General features: G+C 36.4%; 1 protein-coding gene and 1 pseudogene across 2 annotated transcripts in view; one reads left to right on the top strand and one right to left on the bottom strand.

The window, feature by feature from the left end:
- LOC148946661 (large ribosomal subunit protein mL55-like) overlaps nucleotides 1-26,360 on the bottom strand; it is a 195,048-nt gene that overhangs the window by 164,406 nt on the left and 4,282 nt on the right. For both annotated transcript variants that reach the window (XM_089096317.1, XM_089096315.1), the window contains exons 2-3: nucleotides 11,983-12,098; nucleotides 6,474-6,666 (exon numbers count right to left, since the gene is read on the bottom strand). In XM_089096317.1, coding sequence (XP_088952443.1) covers nucleotides 6,474-6,666; nucleotides 11,983-12,098 — 309 coding nt within the window. The remainder of the gene's footprint in view (nucleotides 1-6,473; nucleotides 6,667-11,982; nucleotides 12,099-26,360) is intronic.
- On the top strand, nucleotides 12,360-14,475 carry LOC148946662 (ATP-binding cassette sub-family F member 1 pseudogene; annotated as a pseudogene).

Raw genomic sequence — 26,360 nt, 5'->3', positions numbered from 1 at the left:
AAGTATGTAATTTTTTTAGCATTTAACGAGAAGCCTTCTGGTACAGCATCAGGGAACATTGTTCAGAACACCTTGGCAATATGATCAGATGAAGCTGCAGCAAAAGAACTAGCAATAGTCTTTAAAACCCAAACTATCTCCGCCCTTGACACTCCATCTTGCTTGCAGAGCATTTCCAGATTCTTTTGTGGTACGCTATCACCACTCTGGGAGTTTGGGTGGTTTCCGGTTAGAGCTGATGCAGCGATTCTCAACTGACGCTGGTTTAACATGACAGAAGCATTCTTCCTATGATCTTGCGTGGCTCCATGTTGAAGAAGGGCCTGGAACCCTTTCTGGCAGCTGAGTGTCTTTTTACAAACTTTACAATAGAACGAGCTGTCATTGTCACTCCCTTTTGTGCACCACTCTTTCACTTTATGCCCAGTGCCATCTTCCTTACTGAGCCAGCTCTCCAAAAATTTTGTCTTGCCCATTATTTACAGCGACCTGAAACAGGAATAGGTTTTAGGACGGAATTCGAAAACACATAAAGCTAATACAAATACAAACTGACAAAACCAATAAAAACACGAATTTAATTTTACATTTTGACGTCCTCAGACCTGCGGGCATGCATGCCTTTTGCAGGAAACGGTCCAAAATCAAAGAAACTGGCTAACCTTGAAAACATACAGAAAGAATATTGGCCTAACTGTCCATTTGCTAAGCAACCATGCAACAATGAATGGTATGTGAGCCAATAGCCTGAAAGGAACCATAGGCAGTTATGGTACGGTAGAACTAATTTATTAAATCATCTTATTTGCAAGAGCCTAGATTTTAACACACACACACACTAACCATGTTTATCACAGCCATAGACATCATGCGTGTTGAAATATAGTACAAACTATCAAAAAAAGACTTACCTTTTTTTATGAATTATGCCACCGTCGACAGTCAACTATAAAAAACTGTTTCAGTAAAAAAATTAGGTCCGAAACGTCGAAAAAAGTGACTTTAGTGACAAAATGACAGAAATAGTGACAAAAAGTGACTGCGGCCGATCCCTGTATATATATATATATATATATATATATATATATATATATATATATATATATATATATATATATATATATATATATATATATATATATATATATATATATATATATATATATATATATATATATATATATATATATATATATATATATATATATATATATATATATATATATATATATATATATATATATATATATATATATATATATATATATATATATATATATATATATATATATATACACACACACACACACACACATATATACACACACGAAAAAACACACACACACACACACACACACACACACACACACACACACACACACACACACACACACACACACTATATATATATATATATATATATATATATATATATATATATATATATATATATATATATATATATATATATATATATATATATATATATATATATATATATATATATATATATATATATATATATATATATATATATATATATATATATATATATATATATATATATATATATATATATATATATATATATATATATATATATATATATATATATATATATATATATATATATATATCTTCTTCTGCAATTGAATTACAGGTTTTTTCAGTTTAGCACACAATTACCAAAGAAAATGATCTTCCTGGTGCTCTACTGGATCTACAAAAAAAAGGGGGGGGGTAGAAACTTGTTAATTTTGGGACCCAAAGGCGCCTGAGGTCAGGATGGTAGCTTTTCAATCATTGTCGGCTAGAAAAACTTATAAATGAAATAGATGGCATGATAGTATCTCCTTGTATATAAGACACATTAGCCGCGGGTATTCTTAGCAAAAATAAATGTATAATTCTTTCGATTTGTCTTTTGTGCGATTGACTTTTGTTTTCTAGCATAACAGTTTAAGGAAGAAACGATCCCAACAACACCCTGCAGCTATGGAAGTACTATCATTCAATCTACTTTACTTCATTTATTTTGCAGAGCACTAAAATTAGCAAGTTATGACCCCGCCAGGGCCCTGCATTATTCATCGTCTACATCATGCAAATTTTCTTGAGTACCAAAATCAGTAATTGGCATCTCCAAACTTAGATCCATTAGAATTTTGCGGGTGCCGAAATTAGCAAGCTCCTGTTCAGGCCTTAAACCCAAAGAGGCTAGACCTGAGTATCAAAGACTCTAGCTTTGCTGATAATTATTGGAACGTTTTTGAACACCACAAATTTCACCGTAGACAGTAGACTATACAAATTTCATCGTAACCTTTGGCTGGTCAGTTCCACAAACCACCTCGAAAATACGCTGACCTGTTCCCTAAGTGCACACCAAATAGGATTTTTGGAATAGTTTGAAACATTTTCGTTATATTACCACTATGGAGAAAACCAACGGCACCCACGCCTGGTTTCCTGTACGCTGGCGACGCTAGCGTAGCATGAGCTTTAAGTGAGTCATGTCTTTTGTATCTTGTAAAAAAAAAAAATTAAATAATATCAGCTAGCTCCGTAGATCTTTGTGTTTGTCTCATAGAATAAAAATAACGTCGCAGTATACAAGAGGTTTTTAACAGAAAATAGATTAAAGCTTAAAATAGTTGAGATGATGGTGATGAGCATAGCTATGTAAGTCGCAGAAGCATAGGGAGGGAAGTAGGAGCAGAAGGTAGGTGGCATTTTTTTCCTCTAAGCATCTCTTTAAACTGATGCCTGAACCTGGACATAATAGAACCTCTTTCACTTCAAGTCTCTCAACTTGTGGAACTCTTTGCTGAAAAATTTATTACTACAACCTCGTTTGACGCTTTTAAGAAGACATGAAAAAAGGAGAGATTCCCCTAGCAGTGACAAGCCGACTGGGAATCTCTACCAAAATGTGGAATCATCATCAAGTAAAAGCAGAGGAACTCCCAGTGGCGTCTATTGGGGAGGGGCACCAGGGTCCTGATGCCCTTCCCCCCTAGATTTTGACAAAAACCTTTTTTCGGTATTTTCACTGAAAAATGGCCGGACATTGGTTTTTATTTTTACCCAGTCAAGACATCCACCAGAAGCGTCTTTGTTTTCTGAAAGTTATCAGTTTTATTTTAAAACTTTCACCAGCACGGAGAGATTCTACAGGACGGTGAAACCATAAATAACCCTCAGATGTGATTTTAGGTAATTTTGGAGGGATTGTATCAAGGTACTTAAAGAAAAAGCCCATAGAATTGTTTCCCATGATATTCCAAAGAGTATGGGAATTATTAAAAGAAAAAAAAAATAGCTTTGTCCCTGAGAAACGAACAGTCGGCATCATCGAATCTTGCCCAACAGTAAGTCACAAGCATATAAATTTTTTTTTTTTTTTTGAAATTTTATATCTCTTTTACTTCATTAAAACTAAGCTTATCTTGAATATCTTTTTATTATGCTGGATAGCTCTATACTGTCAGTGACATTAGCAACTTTAAGAGCTACTAGTAGCTTTAAGTGGCATTAATAGTTTTATTTAGCTATTTCTATCAATTCCTATACATAATTTTTGTATATGGATTTAACAGCTTCAAAATAAACACACACATCTTACATATAGGCTTATCTTAACAGCAAAATTTTATTGTGAAAATAAGTTTTCGAGAATTTTCACAAAGAGCTTGAAACTCTTCTGAAAGGGCAGCGGAAGTGAAATTGCACCATCAGAATTACCAGGTAGGAAAACTAGGGTAGAGTTTTAAGAACCCTTGAAAATAACAAAATTCGCATTTTTGCATGGGTAGCAGTGACGTGTCTCCTTTTTCTTCTTTTTTTCTTCCTAGGCTAGTAAGCTGGCTAGCCTTAAAACCTTAAGTTACCGCTCTTGTAAGTTTTCTCTATTCTTTGAGATGGTCTGCAGGTGGAAATAGAGTAAAATAATTTATTCTTCGATCAGGACTCGAAAATGGACAGTCAGGTATTTGGAATTTCGATTCTAGCCAACCAATATAAGGAAGGTTTTGGTTAGCGAAACTATTACCAAACACCGTAAAGTATTTCGTTAGGAAGTTAGTAAGTCAAAGTTAGCAAGTGGGGTCAGTTGGTTAAAAAGCTCAAAAACGTGTCCTATAGTTGGACAAACGCTCAAAACGTTGGAATTAAAAGTATAAAAACGAATTATAAAAATCGGGATCAGTGCAAATGGCCTAAATCGGCCAATAATAGCTTAAAAAATCAGGGCAGCATTAAGCCCCAAACTTTGTTTTTACCCGAAGAATTTAAGCCCTGCCAGAGGCGACCCCACCCACAAGCATTCCTTCTCCATCCTAGTCTGTTCAATGTTTTTGACTTGGCCATCTCTCACAAATTTCATGCCCAAATATAGTTTTACTTTTTGAATATTACAACTACTACTAACAACTCACCGCAGTACCAAGTCGCCTGAGGCCAACACAGCTACCCACGCTCCTCCTCTATCCCAATCTATTCAAATCTTCCCTCTTTACACCCTCCCAGGAAGTTCCCATTTCTCTTAAATCTTTCTTTATGACATCCTCCCACTCCAACCGCGGACGACCTGCTCTACGTTTAGCCCTAGACAGTTGGCAGATAAGGACAATGTTCAACAGTCTGTCATCCTTCATTCGCAGAACGTACCCTAGCCATCTCAACCTTTCTCTCATTATAGCCTTAGAGAACTGAATTGAATCAAATTTTTTGCACAGCCTACTGTTCGAGATGCGGTCAGCCAGTCAGGTACCCAGAACAATCCATAACCAATGTTTATGAAAATCATCTAGCAAATCTTCATCTATTTTTTGGAGCGCCCATGCTTCAGAACCATATTTGACCACTGTCATCACTGTGGCTTCCAATATTCAAATCTTGGTTTGAAGACTTATCTTCCTATTCTTTAAAACTTTATTCTACTGTGAAAAAACACTCAGAGTCTTGGCTATTCTGCTTTTAACATCTTCACTGCTCCGACTGTCTTTACTAATAATGCTACCAAAGTAAGTGAAGTTGCCCACCTGATCAATCTGTTCGTTACCCAACGTCACCTTTCATCTTCACTTATTCCTAGCCTTAGCGACTTAGTCTTCTTAACATTAATTTGCAAACCTATTCTAGCACTCTGAACTTGCAAAACCTCTAAAAGTTCATTCACTTTGCTGAGAGCATAATCTAAGTCCAGGAAAGTTTTTCCTCCCCGTTTGATTCCATGTTCCCCCATTACCTTTCCTGTGCTCCTGAAGACAAAGTCCATCAAAATGATTCATATAATGGGGGATAGAACACAACCCTGCTTAACTACTGATTTTATACGAAACCAGCTGCTAACCTCATTTCCTACCTTAACCGCAGCAATGTTATTCTCGTACATAGCACTAATCACTTTAATGTATTTATCCGGTATACCATACAAGAATAAGACCTTCGCTAAAGCTCTTCAACCAAAAGAATCAAACGCTTGCTCATAATCTATAAGACTAAGGACTAAAGGTGTTGGATAACTCAGGCACTTCTCAATTCTTAACCTAAGAGTAAAAATTATGGTCGACACATCCTCTACTCTTTCTTAAACCACACTGTTCTTCTCTTATAACTTTCTCTACAGCATCTCTCAGTCTAAAAAGTATCATATTACTAAGTAATTTGCTACATACAGGGCCCAGGCTAGTGCCTCGATAATTACCACACTCACTCTTATCATCTTTCTTATACAGTGGTTTAATTAGGGTTTTTCCTAAAATCGCGAGGTACTTCCCCTTTTTCAAAAATCACATTCATAATGTTATTTCTAACCTCAGGGCCACCATATTTAAGAAACTCATTTACCACACTATCAGCACATGGGGCCTTATTATTTTTTTGTCCTCTTATTACTGTCGCTAATTCTTCCTCACAAAGCAAATTTTCCTTCGCATCCAAGGTATCACAAACTTTTTCATTTTCATGTATATCTTTCCTGCAACTCTATCTCGGTTTAGCACATTCTGAAAATGTTCTGCCCATCTCTCTTTAACTCTTTCCTTGTCACTAAATGTAGCTCCGTTCCTATCTTTAACTGGGACAAGTCCGGATTGATTACTCCCTCCCAATTGTTGAGGGAGTGCAATATTTTACATGTTTGCATGTTGAGGCCTTACAACATGCTAGTACAATATTTTACTATTATGCAGTTACTTTTATTTTCGAACTTTTTACTTTTGAACTTTAAAATTAGTTACCTTTTGAAGAGTAAATACCAACTACTACTGAACTAATAATAGTACGTTTAATGTTCGCGATAATTTTATCCATAATAAAACGCAGCATTGAAAAAAAAATATGTAAAAACAAGATGTTTAAGGTTATGCTTTTTGTGGGGGGGGGCTAAACCCTTGAAAATCTCTTAGATCCCCGTCTGCATAGATTATACTACCCTTTGTCATGCAAAATTCAAAAGATAACACACGTACTTATCTTCACCAGCTTTTCTTCCACCAATAAACAGGGAATTTGAAGTATCCCTGCCAAAAGGAGCTGACATCTTATGCCCAAAGTCAATTTTCTTCTCATACTTCTCAAATAATTTTTCACTCGGTTGAAAGTTGACAATTTTATTTGTCGACTGGTGTCGGTTCACCTGAATGGGTTTCTCACCATCCTGATCTACAGAAAATAAGGTAATACAAATCCTTTCAAGGACAAAAAGCAAAGATCAAAAATCAATAAAAAAAAGATCAGCCCTCAGTTGGTAAAAAAAAAGAGAAGAAAATGAAGCGATTTTAATAGCAATATCCCCCAAATCAGTCAGTAAAAATTACCAGCTAGTTGGTAAAACCCATTGCACCCCCCCCCCTCGCCCCTTAAACATTTTCGCTAGTGATGTCTCTGATGTTAGGTGACATATCTGCTATCAGCATGCAACCTTTATTATTAGGCCTCTTATTGGGATGCTACCTATCACCAAAATGATGTGTTTTCTTAATATTTCTTAGAAAAACACTAATGTTTCTGTTTTAGGTGTGACTGTGCAATGGTGCCATCTACTTTGGGAAAGTTAAAAAATTAGATGGCAATATTGCTTATATGAAAATTATAGATTTTTGATATTTTAAGTATGCACACTCAAGTCTCCTGAAGAAACTTAACACTACCCTCCATGCAATCTTACGAAGAGCCTTTGGTTGCCTAAAATCAACTCCTATTGCAGCTATGTAAAAGATGGTTTTAAACAAAAAGATAAAGATGGTTTTAAACAATTGCTTTCCTGTTATTTCAAGCAATTTAATGGTCCTATGTCAATTCTAAATTCTTGGTCAACCTTCTTAAGACACATAGGCGGGCGTGCCTTGTTTGCCTCTCATTCCAGGCAATCTTACGGTCCTATGTCAATTTTAAATTATTGGTCAACATACCTGAGACTCTAGGCAGGCATGCCTTTCCAAAACTAACCTGACAAGTATGTGTCCAATAAGAGAGTCATACTTACTCCCGCCATTTACCCATGCCATAGCCATTTAAACACTTGCCTCTCAATTACTTGGACTATCTGTCTTGGCTTGACTAAGTTATTTCTGTGATGATTCTAAATATAAAAATAACTTTGGCCGGTAAATTAATTTTAATTTCAAATTTAATTCAAATTTATTTATTGAACTATTATTTTTGTTTATTTAACTATTTTTTTTATGTATTTACTGACAAACTTATTTAATTATTATTTAACTATTTATTTTTTAACAACTAATCTAACTTTAAATATTTGAAATTGGCATTAAAAGTAAATTCTTCATATGTAGATTAGGTTACGTTAAATTTAATTTGGCCAAAAGTTATATTCCTGAACGTTTCATTTACCTGAATACATAAAGTTCAAAAATGTTGCAACGTACACTCACTGCTATGTTACTATACTAATGAAAGAGTGTTAAGTGTACAATATGCCCCTTTTAAGAAAGAATGATCTTAAGCAGTCTGATGATTTATCGCTCATTGTAAATTATAACTATCTAATAACTAATTTTTGCCGTAATTACGAAGCCTCCTGTGGAGTTAGATGAGGCACAACTCCAGAAAAATATTCTAAAATGTAGTATAGGGACCCATTAGAATAATTGCCAGGTTCATCAAAGTTTACTCTGAGCAACAGTAATACCTAAAAAGCTTTTTGAAAGACCCAATAAAAGTTCGTTATGAGAGATTCTATGTTGAAGCCTTTGTTTTATGCCTAGAAGGTGCTTATCCTACTGTGAGGTTGGCCAGAAACCTGCACAGTGCGTAAACGGTTCTCTGTTCAAGATGCTGCAGATCTAACCAGCTCTTACTTCACCTCGTGATAGACAATACCCCTAAACTATGTTCTGTGTTTCCTGCAAGGCTTCACGTCACACCTGTTACAAATTGAAATGTCCTGGAAACGGTCAGTGCAAAACTAATTACACCAAGGCAAGTTCTAAGCATGCTGCACCATTTATTTGTGTACATTGGAATACCAACGGCAATTTCACAAATAAAATTCAGATTATAAGAACTTCGCTCACGCAATCATGTGATGTGTTCGAGGAACAAGTTGTTATTGAGCCATTGTTTGGGCTTATTACATCCACCCATAGGTTTACCTTGTTTGAGAGTTGTAATTATTTTATTGCTGTCTGAGTTGAGGATTGCTTTTTTTATTCCATGTCTTCCAACAGATTACCGACATGAAAATTCCAAGTGCCCAATCGCTTTTGCTTTTTAGCTAAAATAGAGCTTAGCAGTTTAATAATAAAAGGTCCAAAGTCTTAAAATTCTACTGGCAATAATAAGTGACGTCAATTGCGACATCAAAGTAGGCCACAGCCAACCTTTCAATCAGACCTTCTCTACAATTTGATATCTTTGGAGAAAATTTTGAAGAAGTCACGAATAGGTCCATAAATCTTTCAAACTTCGAATATGGATCATGTTGTCTCTTTTCCTCAGCTGCAAACAGCACCTATAAAGAAGTTTTTGATTATGAAACATCAGACCACCTCCCTATTACCACCTCCTCCACCATCAGACCATCAGAGCACCACCTCCCGCGGTATCGAACCTTTGGTTTCTAGAAAATCTCTGCAAAAATTTGCGTTCCCTTTCAGCTGCTCACTTTACACAAGTTCTTCTTGGAATTAGAAGTTCGTTTTCTGTTCGACGTCAGTCATACAGAAATTTGTTACGCTCTTTTATATGCTGAAGAAACTATTGTTCCAGAAAGTTCGTAAGGCTTCTGTTCATAAAGCTTCATTCACCCTTTTTGAAGTTTTCTATTATATTAGGCGGTCGTTTCGTCTTAGTAAGAAAGAGCATCAACAATGGGAGTGGTGAATACTGACCCATTTAATTTTTTTAAATGTGCACATTAACAAAAATCAAGATTTCACCTACTTAGAGGAGTCAAATAGGGGGGGGGGGCAAGGAGCATTTACCTTCTTTGGTAGTTTCATTGATAAGTTCGACTTTTGGTATTTTAGCTGAAAAGCTCTGATTAACGACAAAGCTGCCTCCCCTCAGATTTTGAGAAACAGATCCCCCATTCCACTGCACTTACGTGAATTAACGCCACTGCTCCTACCGACTCGTTCTCTGTCGCAAGCATCTAGTACACAAGACGTCCTCTAAAGTTGTATTTAACATAATCTCCTCTGGAGAGGTTGCTAACGTTCTCCTAAAACCATCACTTCTCTTTATGGAGAAGAAATCTCCAGAAAATAAGTGGTTTGCTCATTTTAAATGTAAATTCTCTGTAACTGATCGCATTCTAAAAACTAAATTTTGAACAGGAGCTTGACAATCGCCACGATTTTCTTCGATAACTTCTTTCTAATTACCATGGTGATTACCCATCATAGCTACATCTGTGGGAATCTCCTTTAGTACCTCTGTTATTAAGGCAGTTGACCGCATCTCATACTTAGGCCTCCCACTTTCTGGTTCAGTTTAATTTGCTTCGAAAGCTTAGCTTCAAACGAATTGCCAATTTTGGCCATTTTGTGCTGTAAAACAAAAATTTCGGCCCCTGTAGGGACAAAATGTTATCTTGCGGACATTCTGAGGTAGTGAATCGCCTTAGAACCAATCAGAAGCTGCATACATATCTTTTGGGTTTTAGAGGTTATACTGCTACACCCAGAACGTACCCAGGAGGAGGGGCCTCAGGGCCCAGGTCCTCAGAAATACCTCCAAAGTTTTCCAGCATTTCTGGGCCACTTTTTACTCAAAATATCAAATGAAAAACATTTTTCTTTATTAGTGCCTACTCCCTCTGCAAAAAAAAATTATTGGTATGCGCCTTCGCCACATGGTGCCGCATTTGCCTCTAAACATATGCATGTACAGTCAATACAAAATAAGGGGTTAATATATGGAACGTACATACACAATTAATAACAATTATACTCTGCCAAACAACTACAAACCAGCTATTGGGGTAGGGCGGAAGGTCAGTGCAGTGGAATTTTTTAGGGAGGGGCAAATTCTCAAAAAGCAAATTTCCATGTGCCAATTTTTCACATTTTTGCAAGAAGTCCTTCCAGTTTTTGCAAGAAGGGGTTTGGAACTCTAGATTCCCATCATTTACAATAATATATTTGGACTAAGTATGGAAAATGGGTGCTAAGGGGAGATTGGTTCCCCTATTATTGCAACAATATTATTAATTCCAAGTAAAAATGACATTTAAATGATACTATTAGGTGGCTGGGGATACACCTCGCGATAAGTACAAAGTACATTGAAAACTAAAGGGCATTGTAGGCTAGTTGTCGCGTAAATCTATTTTCACTGATAAGATGATAGTTTTTTTTTAAATAAATATAATAGCCTATGTCTAGCCACAAAAAGAGAGACAGAGCATTGTCCAGGATCAATATCTTGTTTAACAAATCATTTCTTAAAATAAAAATATCACTTTCTGAAAACTCACTGGGCATTTCAAGCCTCTCTTAAAAACATCTTTTTCAGGGACAATTTTCGTTTCAGTATTGTTGTGCAAAATTAATTTTTAGCGCAAAGCTCAGGGGCAGCTGGGGTGGGAGCTCCCCTTCTACGTATGTTACAGCGAATAAAAAATTAAAACGAAAAGAAATTAAACAAAATAACAAGTTTTTCAAATCAAACGGTTCGCAGTATCAAACCGTAAATAAAGAACAACGTGAGTCTCTAGTAACCACAACTCTAAAAATCAAAATTTTAGTAATAATCATAAAGAAATTATAGGAAACTCCTTTTTACCAGTGGCTTTTTTAACGAATATTATATCATATGCTTTCCCGAACAAAGGCGGAAGGGGAGGGGGCATAACCTAGTTTGACTTTTTTCCAACAATGCTTCAAAACGACTGCTCTAATAAAAAAAAAAAAAAATTCGTCACAATGCCTCGAAAATAGAAGGTTTTATCTATTCATACTAGCTTTAAAAAATAAATGTTTTGTGTTGCAGTTTTGAAAGGCAATTGGTGATTGAAACACTTACAATTGCAAACTGGCTATTTTTTGCACTCGAAAATAGGACAAGCATAAAGATCCCTCTAGAGGCGTTAATTGTGCATAGGGCATCAAATCAACATTTCAGTTGCTCGATCTTCTTTTTACAGGGATAGGTAGCAAGCCAGTTGCCCAACCATGTGTATTACCATGCAAAGTATCAATCCACTATGCTACTACAGGGTCACCACAAAATGCTGCCAGATAATTACTAGCTAAACTCCAGCATAAAGAGTGGGGGTTGAGGAGACAGGAACCCTCCTCACGTACATGATAGTTTTTATTCGTTGAGTTTTGATACTGTTCTTTACTCTCAATCATTAAATACATTTTTTTTTTTGCTTAATGGTCTAGTGGGCATGATTTTTCAGTGTGGTGGCCTGTATTCCAACAAATTTACCTTTTTTCTGGATCCACAAATAAATGGACAAACAAAGAAAAAAGAAGTTGCAGAATAACTACTTGAGGAGACTCTTACCATAATAGGATTCTAAGAAATCTTCATCAGATTCTTCAAAACTATCCCAATCTTCAACACTGAGGTCGCCAACTGAAGTGATTAAATCAATAGTATCCACAGGTTGACTAACAGAACTGAAAAAATGAACAGGCAATTAATTTTTATATTAAAAATACAAGGTGGTGACATATCTATACACACAGTAACCCGCCTCCCTCCATTGTAGCATGTCCAAACAATTTTTGGTATATTCTATCAGTTGGGACCGACAGGGACCAAACACAATTCAAAACTAAGCCCAAGAGCATTTTCATCAATTGTGATTTTCTTTATTTGGTAACTGGAGAAACAAGTCATGTCTCTGTGCATACCAGGTTATACTGACAGGGCATATAATGGGAGACAGGGCGGTATATTGTGGGATATATAAAGAAAATCATTTTCCACAAAAATTATTCACAATTACCATCGAATTTCAATTATAAATCTTAATTATTTCAATTCCAAAAATTTACTTTAATTGACGGTAAAACGAACGCTCTAGGTTGAAACAGGAAATTAAATTGCATGAGTAGGCTACAACTGCTCGCATTTGAAGTATCACAAGCCCTTGATGGTGTGCTAGTGGCTAGAACAAAAGGCAGAACTTTTAAGAATACCTTTCGGAAATGAAGAGTAGTACCCTTTCATTCACACCATTCCCATCAATTCATACCTCTGATGCCGATTACATTCTCCTTGCCATTCACAAATGACAACAAGGAAAATGAATCCTTATGAATGACTTTGACAAATATGCCAACAATAATTGCTCATTTTCAAAAGAATAAAAAGACAACTCTGCAAATACAGATTAGAATGTTTAATACTATGGTACTATGGTACTATATACTAATACTATGGCCTGGCAAAGATATGTTAAAACATTTTCCAGAGGAATTGTCTAAGGACAGTTTCAGGTGCTCGTTTTGCTGACTGTACTTGTAAATCAAATGATAACCAATATTTGATACTATTTTATAGGGACACGGTGAAAGAAAAAAGCTCTAAAACTTTGAAAAAAAAAACACAAAGAAGTTGAAGAAGTACCAGTTCTTGACGAATTTGATGATGGAGGTTCCAATAATTAGATTTCAGATATACAAAAATTACTCTGAAATACCTAAGCAATTGCATTAGGATAAAAAGAAACTCAAAAAACAAATGTGTTATGATCAAATGATGCCTAAAAAGGTGATACCATTTCCAGTGCAATAACTGAGCTGTTTAACCTATCTCAAGCTCAGCGGTCTTCCAAAAAGCATGGTGCAATAGTAAATAAAGTTAAGACAAAGGTGGAGGATTTTTCAATTTCTACATCTGGTAAGGAATTGCTGGTTAGTGTGACATTGTTGGCAGTTTCGTTACTAGCCAAAATGTCTGGAGGGGGGGAGCTAGAGATTTTACCAACTGGCTGGTGATTTTTACCAACTGTTTTTTGTCAGTAATTAACATAATGTCCGTTTCAAATACAATATGTAAAATCACTGCACAAGTTGGTAAAACCGGTGCATTTACCAACCGAGATTTATATTTCGGTACATATCATGTCACCATTTTAATTTTGTTTGTTTAACCAAATGGAAAATTCTGGCATCATCCATAAAATCATGGCAGGAGTCAGTAAAACTGCTGCGTTTACCGACCCAAGTTCAAAATTTCTATATATGGCACGTCAGTATTCTCATGGTTTTTACTGAACTGAACAAAGAATTTTATCGACTTATTTTGTTTACCGAGTGACCAAAAACACTGGGGGGGGGGGGGGCTTCAAAGACCTAAAGAATACAGTGTAAAACTAAGTTTCCCCACTACTTTCCAGCAGTCATATAGACTTGTTGAACTGAAAGGTGTGACATTTGGATGGAACAATCAGATACCCCTTTTCTAAGATTGTGGATTTTGGTATTGATGTAGAGTTACCCATGACTATTGTTAGGTCAAATGGTGTGGGAAAAATCCACACTCTTAAAATTAATTGCTGCTAAAGAAACTCCTCAGCAAGGAGAGGTAAAAATGAACCCTCACCTAAAAATTGGAGAATTTATCCATCATTAAGGGGAGCACCTGAATCCTAAGACCTCTCCAACTGAATATTTCATGAATCTCTTGGAGAAGGGAAAGAAAAGGCAAGAAAGGCCTTAGGAACAGTAGGTCTCACCTCTCACATTCATTAAATCAAGAATAAAGATTTGTCAGGTGGTGAGGCAGCAAGAGTTGTGTCTTAGCTGCCCAGATGTGTTGATATTTTATGAGCCAACTACCAATCTCGGTATGCCATCAATTGGTGCATTAACTGAAGCAATTGAAAGATATACAGCTGGGGTTTTTGCTGCCACCCATGAAGAAAGGCCAATCCAAGAAACAAATTGTTGCTTGAATGCTATTGAGGATCAGACCATTAAAAAGTTTCAAGGCAATTTTAAAAATTATACAGCCAAAGTTATTAGATACTTGAGGGGAACAGATTAACAACCTTAGTATGGCTGCCAAATTAGCAGCAGGAAGGCAAGATGTTGAGAGGATCTGGTCAGGGTTGCTAGTAATAACAAAGTCTAGCAATGAGGGCTCCTGTAAATGTCTAAAATGAGTTGGCTGGTTTATCATCTGGGTTAAAAAAAATTGTCAGCAAGGGCATTTACTGTGATAGAGGTACCTCCAAGAAAAAGAAATGTCCATGGACCCCAAAGACAGTTCCAAGCACTCGCATCTGAATAGCATTTATTTGGGTTTTGATACCATGGAAGAAATCAAGTGACTTATTGGTGAATTAAAAAACAAGAGTAGAAGCGCTGAAGATGAAACAAACAAACTTCAAGACGAAATTGAAAAAAAATCTATGAATTGGTTTGTGAATTTTGCAAGAAAGTGGTGACACAAATTCAAAAACAGTTCAAATGTGAAGATGGAATATACAAAGTAGCAAGTTTTTTAGATCAAAATAAATGCAAGGTCATTAAACCTACCCACACTTACTCCTTTCCTTGCCTGGTTGGTCAAAAGTGTAATTGACAAGGAATTGAGAGGACATGTAGAGTCACCCAGGTATATTGAAACTGCTAGTGCAGTAATTACTGGAAAGTTGTTCTGAATGGACATGATTATTCTGGGAATCCATGCTTTCTGAACCTTGCAAAATTACAAAATGTGTGCAGTAGATGCTTTTGTTCCTGTTTTTAAATGCTGTTTCTGAGAGACTAATTAGTTTCCTAAAGGAGGTCAAAACTGACAAGAAAAGCCAACTAGCAACAATTTCCAACAAAGCTGAAGATGAAGAAAATTTTTGTCACAGCAGAAACCTTAACAACAAACCAGCCTACAAGAAAGAGGCTGAAGGTAGTTGTAGCATCTGCCTTGGTAACAGATTCACAACAACATATGTTATATTAGCAATAAATTTAGTGAAAGTTTTCTGTTTTGTTCATGTCCAGATAATTTTAATTACCAAGTTCTTTTTAGGAGATTTCAAAATGAGGATTATATGGGTTTTCAATCTGTTGTTTCTGACTTAAGTAGATTTGTTTGGACATATAGTGTTTTGATTGGCTTTTAAGGTTTTGGTTCATAAATCTTACATGCTTGGGGCTGCCTAGTCTCGAAGTAAAGGTTTATTGAACTTGCAGATTCCAATGTGTTTAGAACTTAAAACTGTTCCAATAACTTCCTTCAAACTAGCAATTAACAGCCATGTCATATCCCAACAAAAATCAGACAAGATTTGCATCATATCATCACTGAATCTGTTAGGTTTTTCATAACGTATTTTGTACAGATCAATTATTTCTTTAAGAAGATGACACAACAAAATTCCACAAAAGATTGTGGACAAAAAAGAAATTTTGGAGAACCTTAACAAAGAGAAAGAGAGAAAAAAGTCGGCAAAAGAGAAAAGTTTCAAATTTAGGCCAAATCCTAATATTGTATCTGTGAACAATTACAATGTAAAAAGATATCATATTTTTCCATTTCTGTACTTGGACCATGAGACCTAGTGGCTTATGGAAAATTCTACAGAATCCAGAACACCATTATATATATTTTCTACAGAAAACTTCTGAAGGCTAACAGATTATAAAAAGGTGCTAGTAGAAACACAGGGCAGAAGGACTATGATACAAAAAAACCGACATAAATAACCCAAGATCAAAACAAAGATTGTTATTCTCAACCAAACTGCTGCTAGAATAAATACATAATAAGCTTATAGTTTCAGGTTTTAGTCTTTACTAGCAGAAAATTGGATAAATTTGTAGTTTACAACAAAATTTAACTAGGATGAAAGTGAACATATCACTTACCTTTTTTTATGTTCTTCCATAATTCAATGATTGCTTCTGGAGGAAACTACATTTTGTGCACTTAAAGGGCCCCAAACAGCCCATAATAAACAAAACTTTATTTTCCTTAGTCTTAATAGTAAAATCCTACTGCGGTTTCCTAATCGTGGTAGTCAGGTGAAAACGGCCAGAATTGCCTATCCCAATTCTTGTTAGGCCAAAAACGCCGGCCACCGGTAAAATCATAGCTACAAATATTTTGTACCTGATATTGACGAATGTAATCATGCGAAGTAAATTGATATTGGTAAATATGAGAAGTGACGAGTAGATCGAAAGAACGATAAACGGTCAAAAATGGATGTAGATGGTGGAATCACTGCAATATTAATGCTCTTTTACATGCAAAATAATTCCAAGAATTCGAGATGCCACCTTTCCGACCCCAGCAGACTTGTTTAACCCCTTTCAAGACGTCTAGAACAAAATTCTGGTCAATATGTACTGCGATAAAAAAAGAGAATTGGAATCAAACAAATGCGTTAAATCATGCTATATGGAAGTAGACGGAAAAGAAATATTAGAAATGGGCATCGTGGCTTCACCACGACGCCACGATGCACCAGCGTCCCGACGTATTTGGCATTCGGTAAAATTTCCGCTCTCGGCGAAAATTTCTGAGAGAAACAGGCATCGTGACGAAGCCACGATGCCCATTTCTAATATTTCTTTTCCGTCTACTTCTATATAGCATGATTAAACGCATGCGTTTGATTCCCATTCACTACCCAATTTATCTGGATTCGGTAGTTTTATCACACTAGTTCCGCCTAATTGAAAATTCGGTGATTTAACATCTTCATTTGGCTTCCATTCGTTACCGATTTCGGCGGATTTGGTAGTTCTTTTGCACTAGTTGTAAACTCAGCGATTTAAGATGTTCACTTGGTTCCCATTCTCTACTACAAAACGAATTTGGTGAATTTATTTGTTCTATCCTGCAAGTTCCACTCATTTGCAAATCGGGTAATTTGACATGCTCATTACAGTCCACTGGACTCCTATTGTAATTCATTAACACAGTTCATATAATTATCCAGTATGATCATTCTCTATCTCACCCATTATAAAAACCCGGACCGGGGTGCGAGTGCTCCGGAGAACGTTTTTGCAGATATAAACATAGGCGAAGTCAGATTAGCGGGAATGCAGGTTAGTCTGTTTCCGATTGTTTCCATCAAAGTGCAGTGAAACAATCGGAAACAGACTAACCCGCATTCCCGCTAATGCAGAAATAAGTGGGAGGAGCTTTTTGTTCGCACCGAGAACGAAGACCAGAAATGATCTGCGATAAGCTTACTGGTATATTCTGTCTACTGTGTTCATTAAACACTCGCAAATTTTGTTGTTGTAGGCAGCGGCGTCCCGACGTTTTTGGCATTCGGTAAAGTTTTCGCCTTCGGCGAAAATTTCTGCCGAAACAGGCATCGTGACGAAGCAACAAAGCCCATTTCTAAAATTTCTTTTCCGTCTACTTCCATGTAGCATGATTTAACGCATGTGTTTGATTTCCATTCACTACCCAATTTATGTGGATTCGGTGGTTTTATCACACTAGTTCCGCCTAGTTGAAAATTCATTGATTTAACGTCTTCATTTGGCTTCCATTCGTTACTAATTTCCGCGGATTTGGTACTTCTTTTGCACTAGTTGTAAATTCAGTGATTTAAGATGTTCATTTGGTTCCCATTCTCTGCTACAAAACAAATTTGGTGAATTTGTTTGTTGTATCCCGCTAGTTCCACGCATTTGCAAATCGGGTAATTTGATATGTTTGTTAAAGTCCACCAGTTAAAAAACAACCAAATTCGGTTGTTCTTCATGTCCTGGTCTGCACTAAATTTGTCCAAGTTCGTTTCTTGGCTCATATCTGATCTGTAACCAAACATGTAGAATTATGGGCGTTAGGCCCATCCCGGTATTGAATTGCATTGGTTTAGTACTTTCCCTTACAAGATTCGACAGATTTCAGCTGATTCACATTCATTACTTTACTGTATAGTTTGGTTATTAGTCAGAAATCCAACTTAAAAGGCTAACAGAGAATTGCAGACGAATGGGCAAAAAGGCAGGAAAATTCAAAATGCAATTTTATGAAAAAAATTATAAAAAAAAAGGAAAATCTTACATTTTGCGCAGAAACTTTAGGTACTTATCGGTTATATAATATATACTCGAGAATTTCGATCGCGAATGACACGAACATGAGACAAGAAACTGGTCAAGCAACTTCTTTATACCAGACAATTAGCTTTGGCTTGGTTGGAAAATAAATTATAGCTATATTTTATTTAAGTATTTTGTTGGTATTTTGGTTACGTTACGTTACGTATTTAATATATGATATGCTTTACCCCCCCCCCATCCCTAATATGCAAATATATAGCCCAAATTTGTTTCTAAACTATTAAATTTTCATCATATTTTGTTATATTTCTTTAGCATTCACAAAACTTCACTTCTCGAGTGTGTATTATATGACCGTCAAGTTCCAAAAATTTAACCAATTAAGCAATTGATTTTTCATGAAAGTCATTAGGCTATGGAACATAAGACTTTTAAATGATGTCAGTTTTCCTCCGTATTTTTTAGGAAGAAACATGTTAAATGGAACACACTCAAGAATTATGCTGTGTAAGATCTGACAGAAACCGGTTTGCCTCTATGGGATTGGTTATGATTTGCTTATTTTTAGTGAGAAAAACTATAATGTTTGCATATATTTGTGAAATATTTAACATATAGAGGTGATTAGGGGTTAGGTATTTAATATAATGTTCTGTGCAGCCTGCTTTCCATAATTCTTTGTTGTAGTTTCCATAATTTTGTTTCTAAAGTTAGGATTAACCTAACCTCACTAACTGGGTGTGTTCTGTTTAACAGATAAGTACCGATGATTTTTCACTCGACTGACAAACAAATTGTCAAATTGAGCACTTTTGGATTTAGTTTACAACAATTGAAAGCGACTTTACACCAACTTGATGGGAATTTTTACAATTCTATGTAACTATTATTTTATCTCCCATTTAATGTTCTGTAAATTTATTCATTCCCATTTCGAAGCTTCTTACGAGTTGGAGTTACCACCTCTTTATCTTACCCAAGTAAGGTGTTCAGTGCCTTCGGATCAAGAAAAAAAAAATCATTTTATTAGACTGTATTTTTGTCAGTCAATCGGCCAGTTTGAAAAGAAAGGCTATGTAGAATTCAGCGCACAGTTTGATTTCTTCTGAGCAAATTACTCGTAGTTTTGTGAAATTAGCTTGGATGATAGTTTTTCTGACATTCGCTTTGAAATGTCAACTGCCGATAAGAAGCGTAATGTTTCTATAACCAGATCCAACCGTATTTCGTCAAATGTTGTGAATGTGACGCTAAAATAAATAAAGCCTATTTTAAAGATCATGTTCGTCGTATTCACAACGATCTTGAAGAAGCACCGAAATATGTGATTGTGCCGTTGGTTAAAGACCCGTTTACGGCGTCAAAGAAGCAAAAGCAAGATGACAATATTACGGTCACAACAGCTTTTGACAGTGAAAGAAATTCTGTGGCGATAACTGCCTCACCAATTCCCAACTACCTGCCGCTACCTGATGACGCCGTAATTAGTGGAGATGCCGACTTAAAATCAATATTATCAGGCATGAAATCTCTTTTTATCGCAGTACATATTGACCAGAATTTTGTTCTAGACGTCTTTAAAGGGGTTAAACAAGTCTGCTGGGGTCGGAAAGGTGGCATCTCGGATTCTTTGAATTATTTTGCATGTAAAAGAGCATTAATCTTGCAGTGATTCCAAAATCTACATCCATTTTTGACCGTTTATCTTTTTTTCGATCTGTTCGTCACTTCTCATATTTACTAGTATCAATTTACTTCGCAAGATTACATTCGTCAATCAATATCAGGTAAAAAATATTTGTAGCTATGATTTTACCGGTGGTCGGCGTTTACCTTCCCCCCGCGGAAAATACCCCCATGGAAAATTCTCCCTTGGAAAATACCCCCCCCCGCGGTTGGTTGAACTCCAATCACTTTCGACTTCGTTAAAAAAGCACTTGAACTCTTATTTTCTGATCTAATGAGCAACCTCCAAAGTTTCTGCGACCATGAGGCGGAGTTGCGGATGAGGAAGGGAAGTCCCCCTCTTATACAGAATAAGTTCCACTCATTTCGGGGCTTAGTGTTACTCTTTACTTTCACAATAACAGCGTAGACCAGAAATACTCCCAGAAATCATAAGGGAGTATATATCAATTTCACATTTCTGAGCCTTTTTTAAAAGGTTTTTAAACCCCCGCCCCAACGAAAATCCTGGTTACGGCCCTCGGGAATGTACATCAATTCCAACATCCATCCTCCCTTCGTCTCTCCCTTAGAACTAATTCTGTATGTATCTGATGGATCAATAAGAGCTGGGATGTTTCGGCATTAAAATGCCCCCTTTGAGGTATCTCCCTCCCTCCCAAACTACAAAACAATCAGAGAACCCCATTGTAGAAGTTTAGGTGCCTTAAGTTTTGTGATGTGTTCCTCGCTTACAGATACTACAGATATTATTTGTTATTGGGAAACATACGAAAATTTTCGCGGGGGAGTTGTCTTTAGGGGGGGGGCTTCTGGGGGAATTTCAGTGGCGAGTAAATTTTTGGGAATAATTTTTTTCAGTGACGATGTATTTTCCTGGGAGGGGAGTTATTTTCTGGAGGTATTTTCTGCGGTGTGTATTTTCTGGGGGGATGGGGAATACCACGGTCACTTAAAACTGTAGGTGATGCTAATTTAAAGTGGTGGAATAAGAGCGGGGTATAGCCCCCTTCCTCCTTTGTGTTTAAACTAATTTTGGATGAAGTGGATTTGGTTGGCTAACGGATATAAACTGATTAGCTCGAATGATCAAGTAGTTTTTTGGTCAGTGGGTTTATTTTCAGTCGCATGATTTCAGAAGAATTGTGAATGGAACAAAATCCAAAATGAAACGCTCCGCGGTAGACACTTTTGAAACTAAACACTAAAGAGCGTAATTTTCATATGTTTTACCTTTTAAAAAACTTGTTTTAGTAAGAAAAAATCCTAAAAAAAGGAATAATATGCAATGAAGAAGCCAAATTTCATTCTCTATTCATTATTCCATCTGTACTTTATTGGGGAAAAAGAGGACTATCAAAAATTTAGAGGGGAGGAACGAAGGACTGGAAAGTACAACTGCCCTCTGCTCCATAGTAATTTCGGCCTATGTTTTTCTTTCAGACTGTCATTATTTTTTTGTAGTTCACGGTATGGAATGTCAAAGAAAAGCTGTTTTTCTTGCTATATAGTTCTTTCTTTGAAAAAGGTCATGCGATTAAGGAGGAATGGTCTGGTATGGTCTAAAGCAGGGGTGGCCAACCAGCGACTATGTAAACATTTTTGAGGCCCGTGAGATTCATCGCAGTTTTATATTCTGTGCCCTCATGATGCGCGCACATCTTGGAACATAACAGATTCGATATTTCACTCTTAACCAAGTTGTTTTCTTAGTACTATATTACTACAATCGTAATTATGTAGTTGTAAATGGAGTTTAAATGGATTGTAAATATAAACTCCATAGTCCTGATATACGTAGACGAAATGTGTAAAAAGTGTAAAATGTTCAATTAACAAAAATTCAGGAAAATGTTCAATTAATACGAATTTATTATTTCTCAATTTGTCACTTCAACAAAATCTATAATGGGTCTAAATCAAGTATGGGGATATATATAATTTTAAATGCGACCCGCGGAGTTATGATGCATTTCCGAAGTGGCCTGCAAGATCATTTAGGTTGGCCACCTCTGGTCTAAAGGATTCTATTAATGCTTATTTATAAAACTTCGTAGATTTTTGCACATATTACAAAAAAAAGAAGAACTTTTTCTTGTACCCAGGGATGTGAACTTCAAAAAGCGCAGCACATTTGAATTTAGAGGGAAATTGCAAGAATAATTATCATTAAAAACGTTAAATTTAAATATAATAGTTTTTCCACGTTGTACGATTACCTTTTCAGATATTGAGATTGCAACAAATTGTTTTCTAAGAGTCAAATACAAAATAAAATACTATTATGTTGAAAATCCTAAAAAGTTCTGCTACTTCACGGCAGCAAGAGACCAGAAGCGAAACCCTAGTGACTCATCAAAATCTCGGCTACGCCCCCGCTGCAAAGTTCTTCAGAAATTAGCACTGTAAATATATGCGTTTGATAAACTTTAGCCCCACCTCTTACGAAATCCTGGAACCTACTTTCACCAATATTTCGGAAAAGCACAAGAGTTTTCATGCCTGATTGTCTATCTAGTTCCTGATACATAAACAGAAGATCAAGAGGGTGACTAAGTAGCCACGGCATTACAAAAGAATTTAGCAGAGAGTCAAATGAGTAAGGGGACATCAGACTTTCACAGCTCATCCCATCCTTTCCAGAAGCAAATTGACGATATTTCTCTAGAGTCGGAAAATTCCATAGCCTGTATATCACTAAACAGTCACCAAATAATGTTACCAGAAGATCCTTTTCCTTTAGATCTTTTTGACTTTGTGAGTGATTCAAAAGCCAAGCCCACTATCAAAAGCTGCATTGGAATGCTACTGCAGCTAATTTCTGATGGAAAAAAATGTGAAACTCTCTTAAATGAAGTTCATGAATCTGAAATACTTGATGAAGAGGATATTTTGGGTAAACTTTTCGAGATTGTTGAAAGTATATCGTCTTCATCAAGTGTTACACTTAGAATGATAAAAAACCTAAAAGATGTTCGCGTGAAAGCCCAAGAGACTCAGGTGCTACTACCTCAAGAGTTTAGAGTGGAACTTGATCCCAGACATCGCCCCAAAACCCTGACTGATAATCAAAAGCGGTACCTCATCAACCTTGTCTTTGAAGTTATCCAACTAATATTTCCATTTCTGGTATTAGACACATTAAAACATTTGTCAAAAGTTGATATGAGGATTATCCACACTTGGAATATTCAATTCAGAAGGATGCTGCGTTCTGCTATGTCTGCAGTCTTTTCCCTTCTGGGCCTGGTAGGGATAGAAGTAGCAATGCTTTTATAGCTGGGATTCATCAATGGGACAAAATGAAAAGCCGAGGAGTTGGCCAGCAAGGAAAGCTACAGAAACACTTCAGTAGTCAATCACATCAAACTGCTCTGCTTGATTTTATGCAATTTTTCAAGTGTAACTCTTCTTTAGGATTTCTAATGAACAAACAGGAGCGCAACATCAAGATTTTGCAGGCAAGATTTTGCATCAAGATTTTGTTGAGGAAAAGAATGTGACAGAGGTTTCAGGAGGAATAGGAGCAAGAAAAAGGGGAGGGGATTTAAGGAAACTTACTGAGACTATTGCGGAAACTTACTGAGATTTTGCAGGCTTTGCAGATTTTGCAGGCAAGATTTTGCAGACAGAGATTTGTGACAGAGGTTTCAGGAGGAATAGGAGCAAGAAAAAGGGGAGGGGATTTAAGGAAACTTACTGAGACTATTGCGGAAACTTACTGAGATTTTGCAGGCTTTGCAGATTTTGCAGGCAAGATTTTGCATCAAGATTTTGTTGAGGAAAAGAATCGGCGTGTTTTATCTGTCCTCCTAGACAGCACAAGATACTTGGTCCGGCAACAGCTAGCTTTTAGAGGGTCTGATTCAGAGGAAGGAGGTAACTTCAATCAGTTTATACAACTCTTAGGTTGACATTGTCCTGATATCATAGCTTGGTATAAAAACCGTGACAGTTTCCTTCATAAAGTCACTTACTTGAGTGGAAGGCCCCAAAATGAGTTTATCTTTGTCCTTGGAGATGAAGTGAAATATAAAATAAAATAAGCTGTCAACAAGTCCCCATTCTTTGGGATCTTTGCTGATACGACACCAGATATAAGCCATGCAGTGTGCTTGGTTGTTGGAGTGCAATATATCAATGAAGATAGAATAGCTAGAGAGCACATATTATATATAGTGGAATCAAAATCAAAGAAAGGTCTAGATCTAGCTAATGACATAGTACGGTGTATTCGAAATGCTGGCTTCAGTGAGGAGAAGCTGGTCTTTCAGTTGTACAACTTTGCGAGCAACATGTCAGGACATTTTGAAGGATTCCAAGCTCATGTGACCAGAATTTTCAAAAGGGAAATTCCATACTTTTGTTGTCCAGCACACCACAAAAACAACATTGTAGAGCATACTTGTGAATCTTCAAGCCTTGTCAAGATTATGTTTGGCATTCTTTGAGTTCTTCATTCCTTCTTCACCAGAGGCACTAAGCACTTTACTTATTACAAAGAGGCCATGGAAAAGATTAAAGGCAAACTTCAGGTGAAAACTTTGTCAGAGACAAGATGGTGTGCCAGACATGAGGCTTTGCTAGCAGTGTGGAGCACGTTGCCAGAACTCACAGAGCTCCTTTTGATGATTAAAAATAATACTTTATTAGACACTAACACAAGAAGTAAAGCTTTGTCAGAGACAAGATGGTGTGCCAGACATGAGGCTTTGCTAGCAGTGTGGAGCACGTTGCCAGAACTCACAGAGCTCCTTTTGATGATTAAAAATAATACTTTATTAGACACTAACACAAGAAGTAATTCTTTGTCAGAGACAAGATGGTGTGCCAGACATGAGGCTTTGCTAGCAGTGTGGAGCACGTTGCCAGAACTCACAGAGCTCCTTTTGATGATTAAAAATAATACTTTATTAGACACTAACACAAGAAGTAAAGCTCAGAGCCTCAGTATTGCTACTATGTGATTTGATTTCATCTACCCACTGAGCTTCATGAGACTTTTTCTGAAACAAACACACAGTCTCATTGTTTATCTCCAAGCTGAGAACCTTGACATTCTAGCTGCTACTCAATTGATGGAAGCAAGTTTCAAATCATATAAAGACATCACTGATACAGACATCAAAAGACAGATTGAAACATCAATGATTCTCACTAGGAGTATTGTTTTAGATCCAAACATGGAATCTAATCATCTGGACAATTACAGCCCAGAAACAGACTTCAACCACCACCACAGACCACACTCAATTCCAGTAAGATTTAGAGATACAACACCTTCAACTGCTGGCCACTTGACATTCAAGGAGTTTTATACTTGGGAAATGCAATCAGTCATAGCAGTCCTTGTCTCAGAAATGAAAGAAACTGTCAGAGACATGAAAACAAAAATGTTTCCTATTGTTGAGTGCCTTGTCAACTGTGAAATTACTGAGTGCAATAATTTTGTCCAAGCATTCCCCATACTGAACCTGATGAGAGAGGAATTTGAATCTTAACTATGTCTCTTCAAATACGATGCTGAAGAATGGCTCATTGACAGAACATTCGAGAGTGCTTTCACTATTGCAAAAGAACTGGAAAATGTTCTCCTGTTGATATGGAAAGCATTCCAGATGGCAAAAACTGTCCCTGTGACATCAGCTAAGGGAGAAAGAATATTTAGCAAGCTGAAGTTAGTGAAAACAGTTCTTATTTCTACAATGAATGAAGGATGGCTTGATCACCTGCTGACACTAGCCTGTGAAAGTGATTTTTTGGACCAGTGTGACTTGTCTCAGATAGTTCAAAAGTGGAAAGGAATGAAAACTCGGCAAATTTTTCTCTAATTATGATTTTAGACATATTATGCAATATGTATAAACATATTATGTGATATTAAAATATATTTAAACATCATTTTTTTTATTTGGTTAAAATCAGGTAGCAATTTGGTAAAATCTACAGAGTTTGTCCCTCCAATGAAAAGAGGCTCAGGATGCCCCTGCACCCAACAATGAAACCAAACTGGGTAAATTTCTAGGTGGCCCTATAATTTAGCTAGGATGAAAGTGAAAACATCATTTGATGGCTTTTTTATGCTTTTTCATAATTCAAGAATCGCTGCTGGGGCTAGGTGCATTTAAGGTTAGATTATATATTCCAAAAATACCTATTTATAACAATTGAAACCTCATTTATTAGGTAACTCAAATATAAATGTTT

This window comes from Artemia sp. Qi Xiang Cuo, chromosome 11 (assembly GCF_049724085.1).
Source record: "Artemia sp. Qi Xiang Cuo chromosome 11, ASM4972408v1, whole genome shotgun sequence".
NCBI classification, from domain to species: domain Eukaryota; kingdom Metazoa; phylum Arthropoda; class Branchiopoda; order Anostraca; family Artemiidae; genus Artemia; species Artemia sp. Qi Xiang Cuo.
The sequence above is the reverse complement of the archived record's forward strand: the minus strand, read 5'-3'. Positions and strand labels throughout refer to the sequence as shown.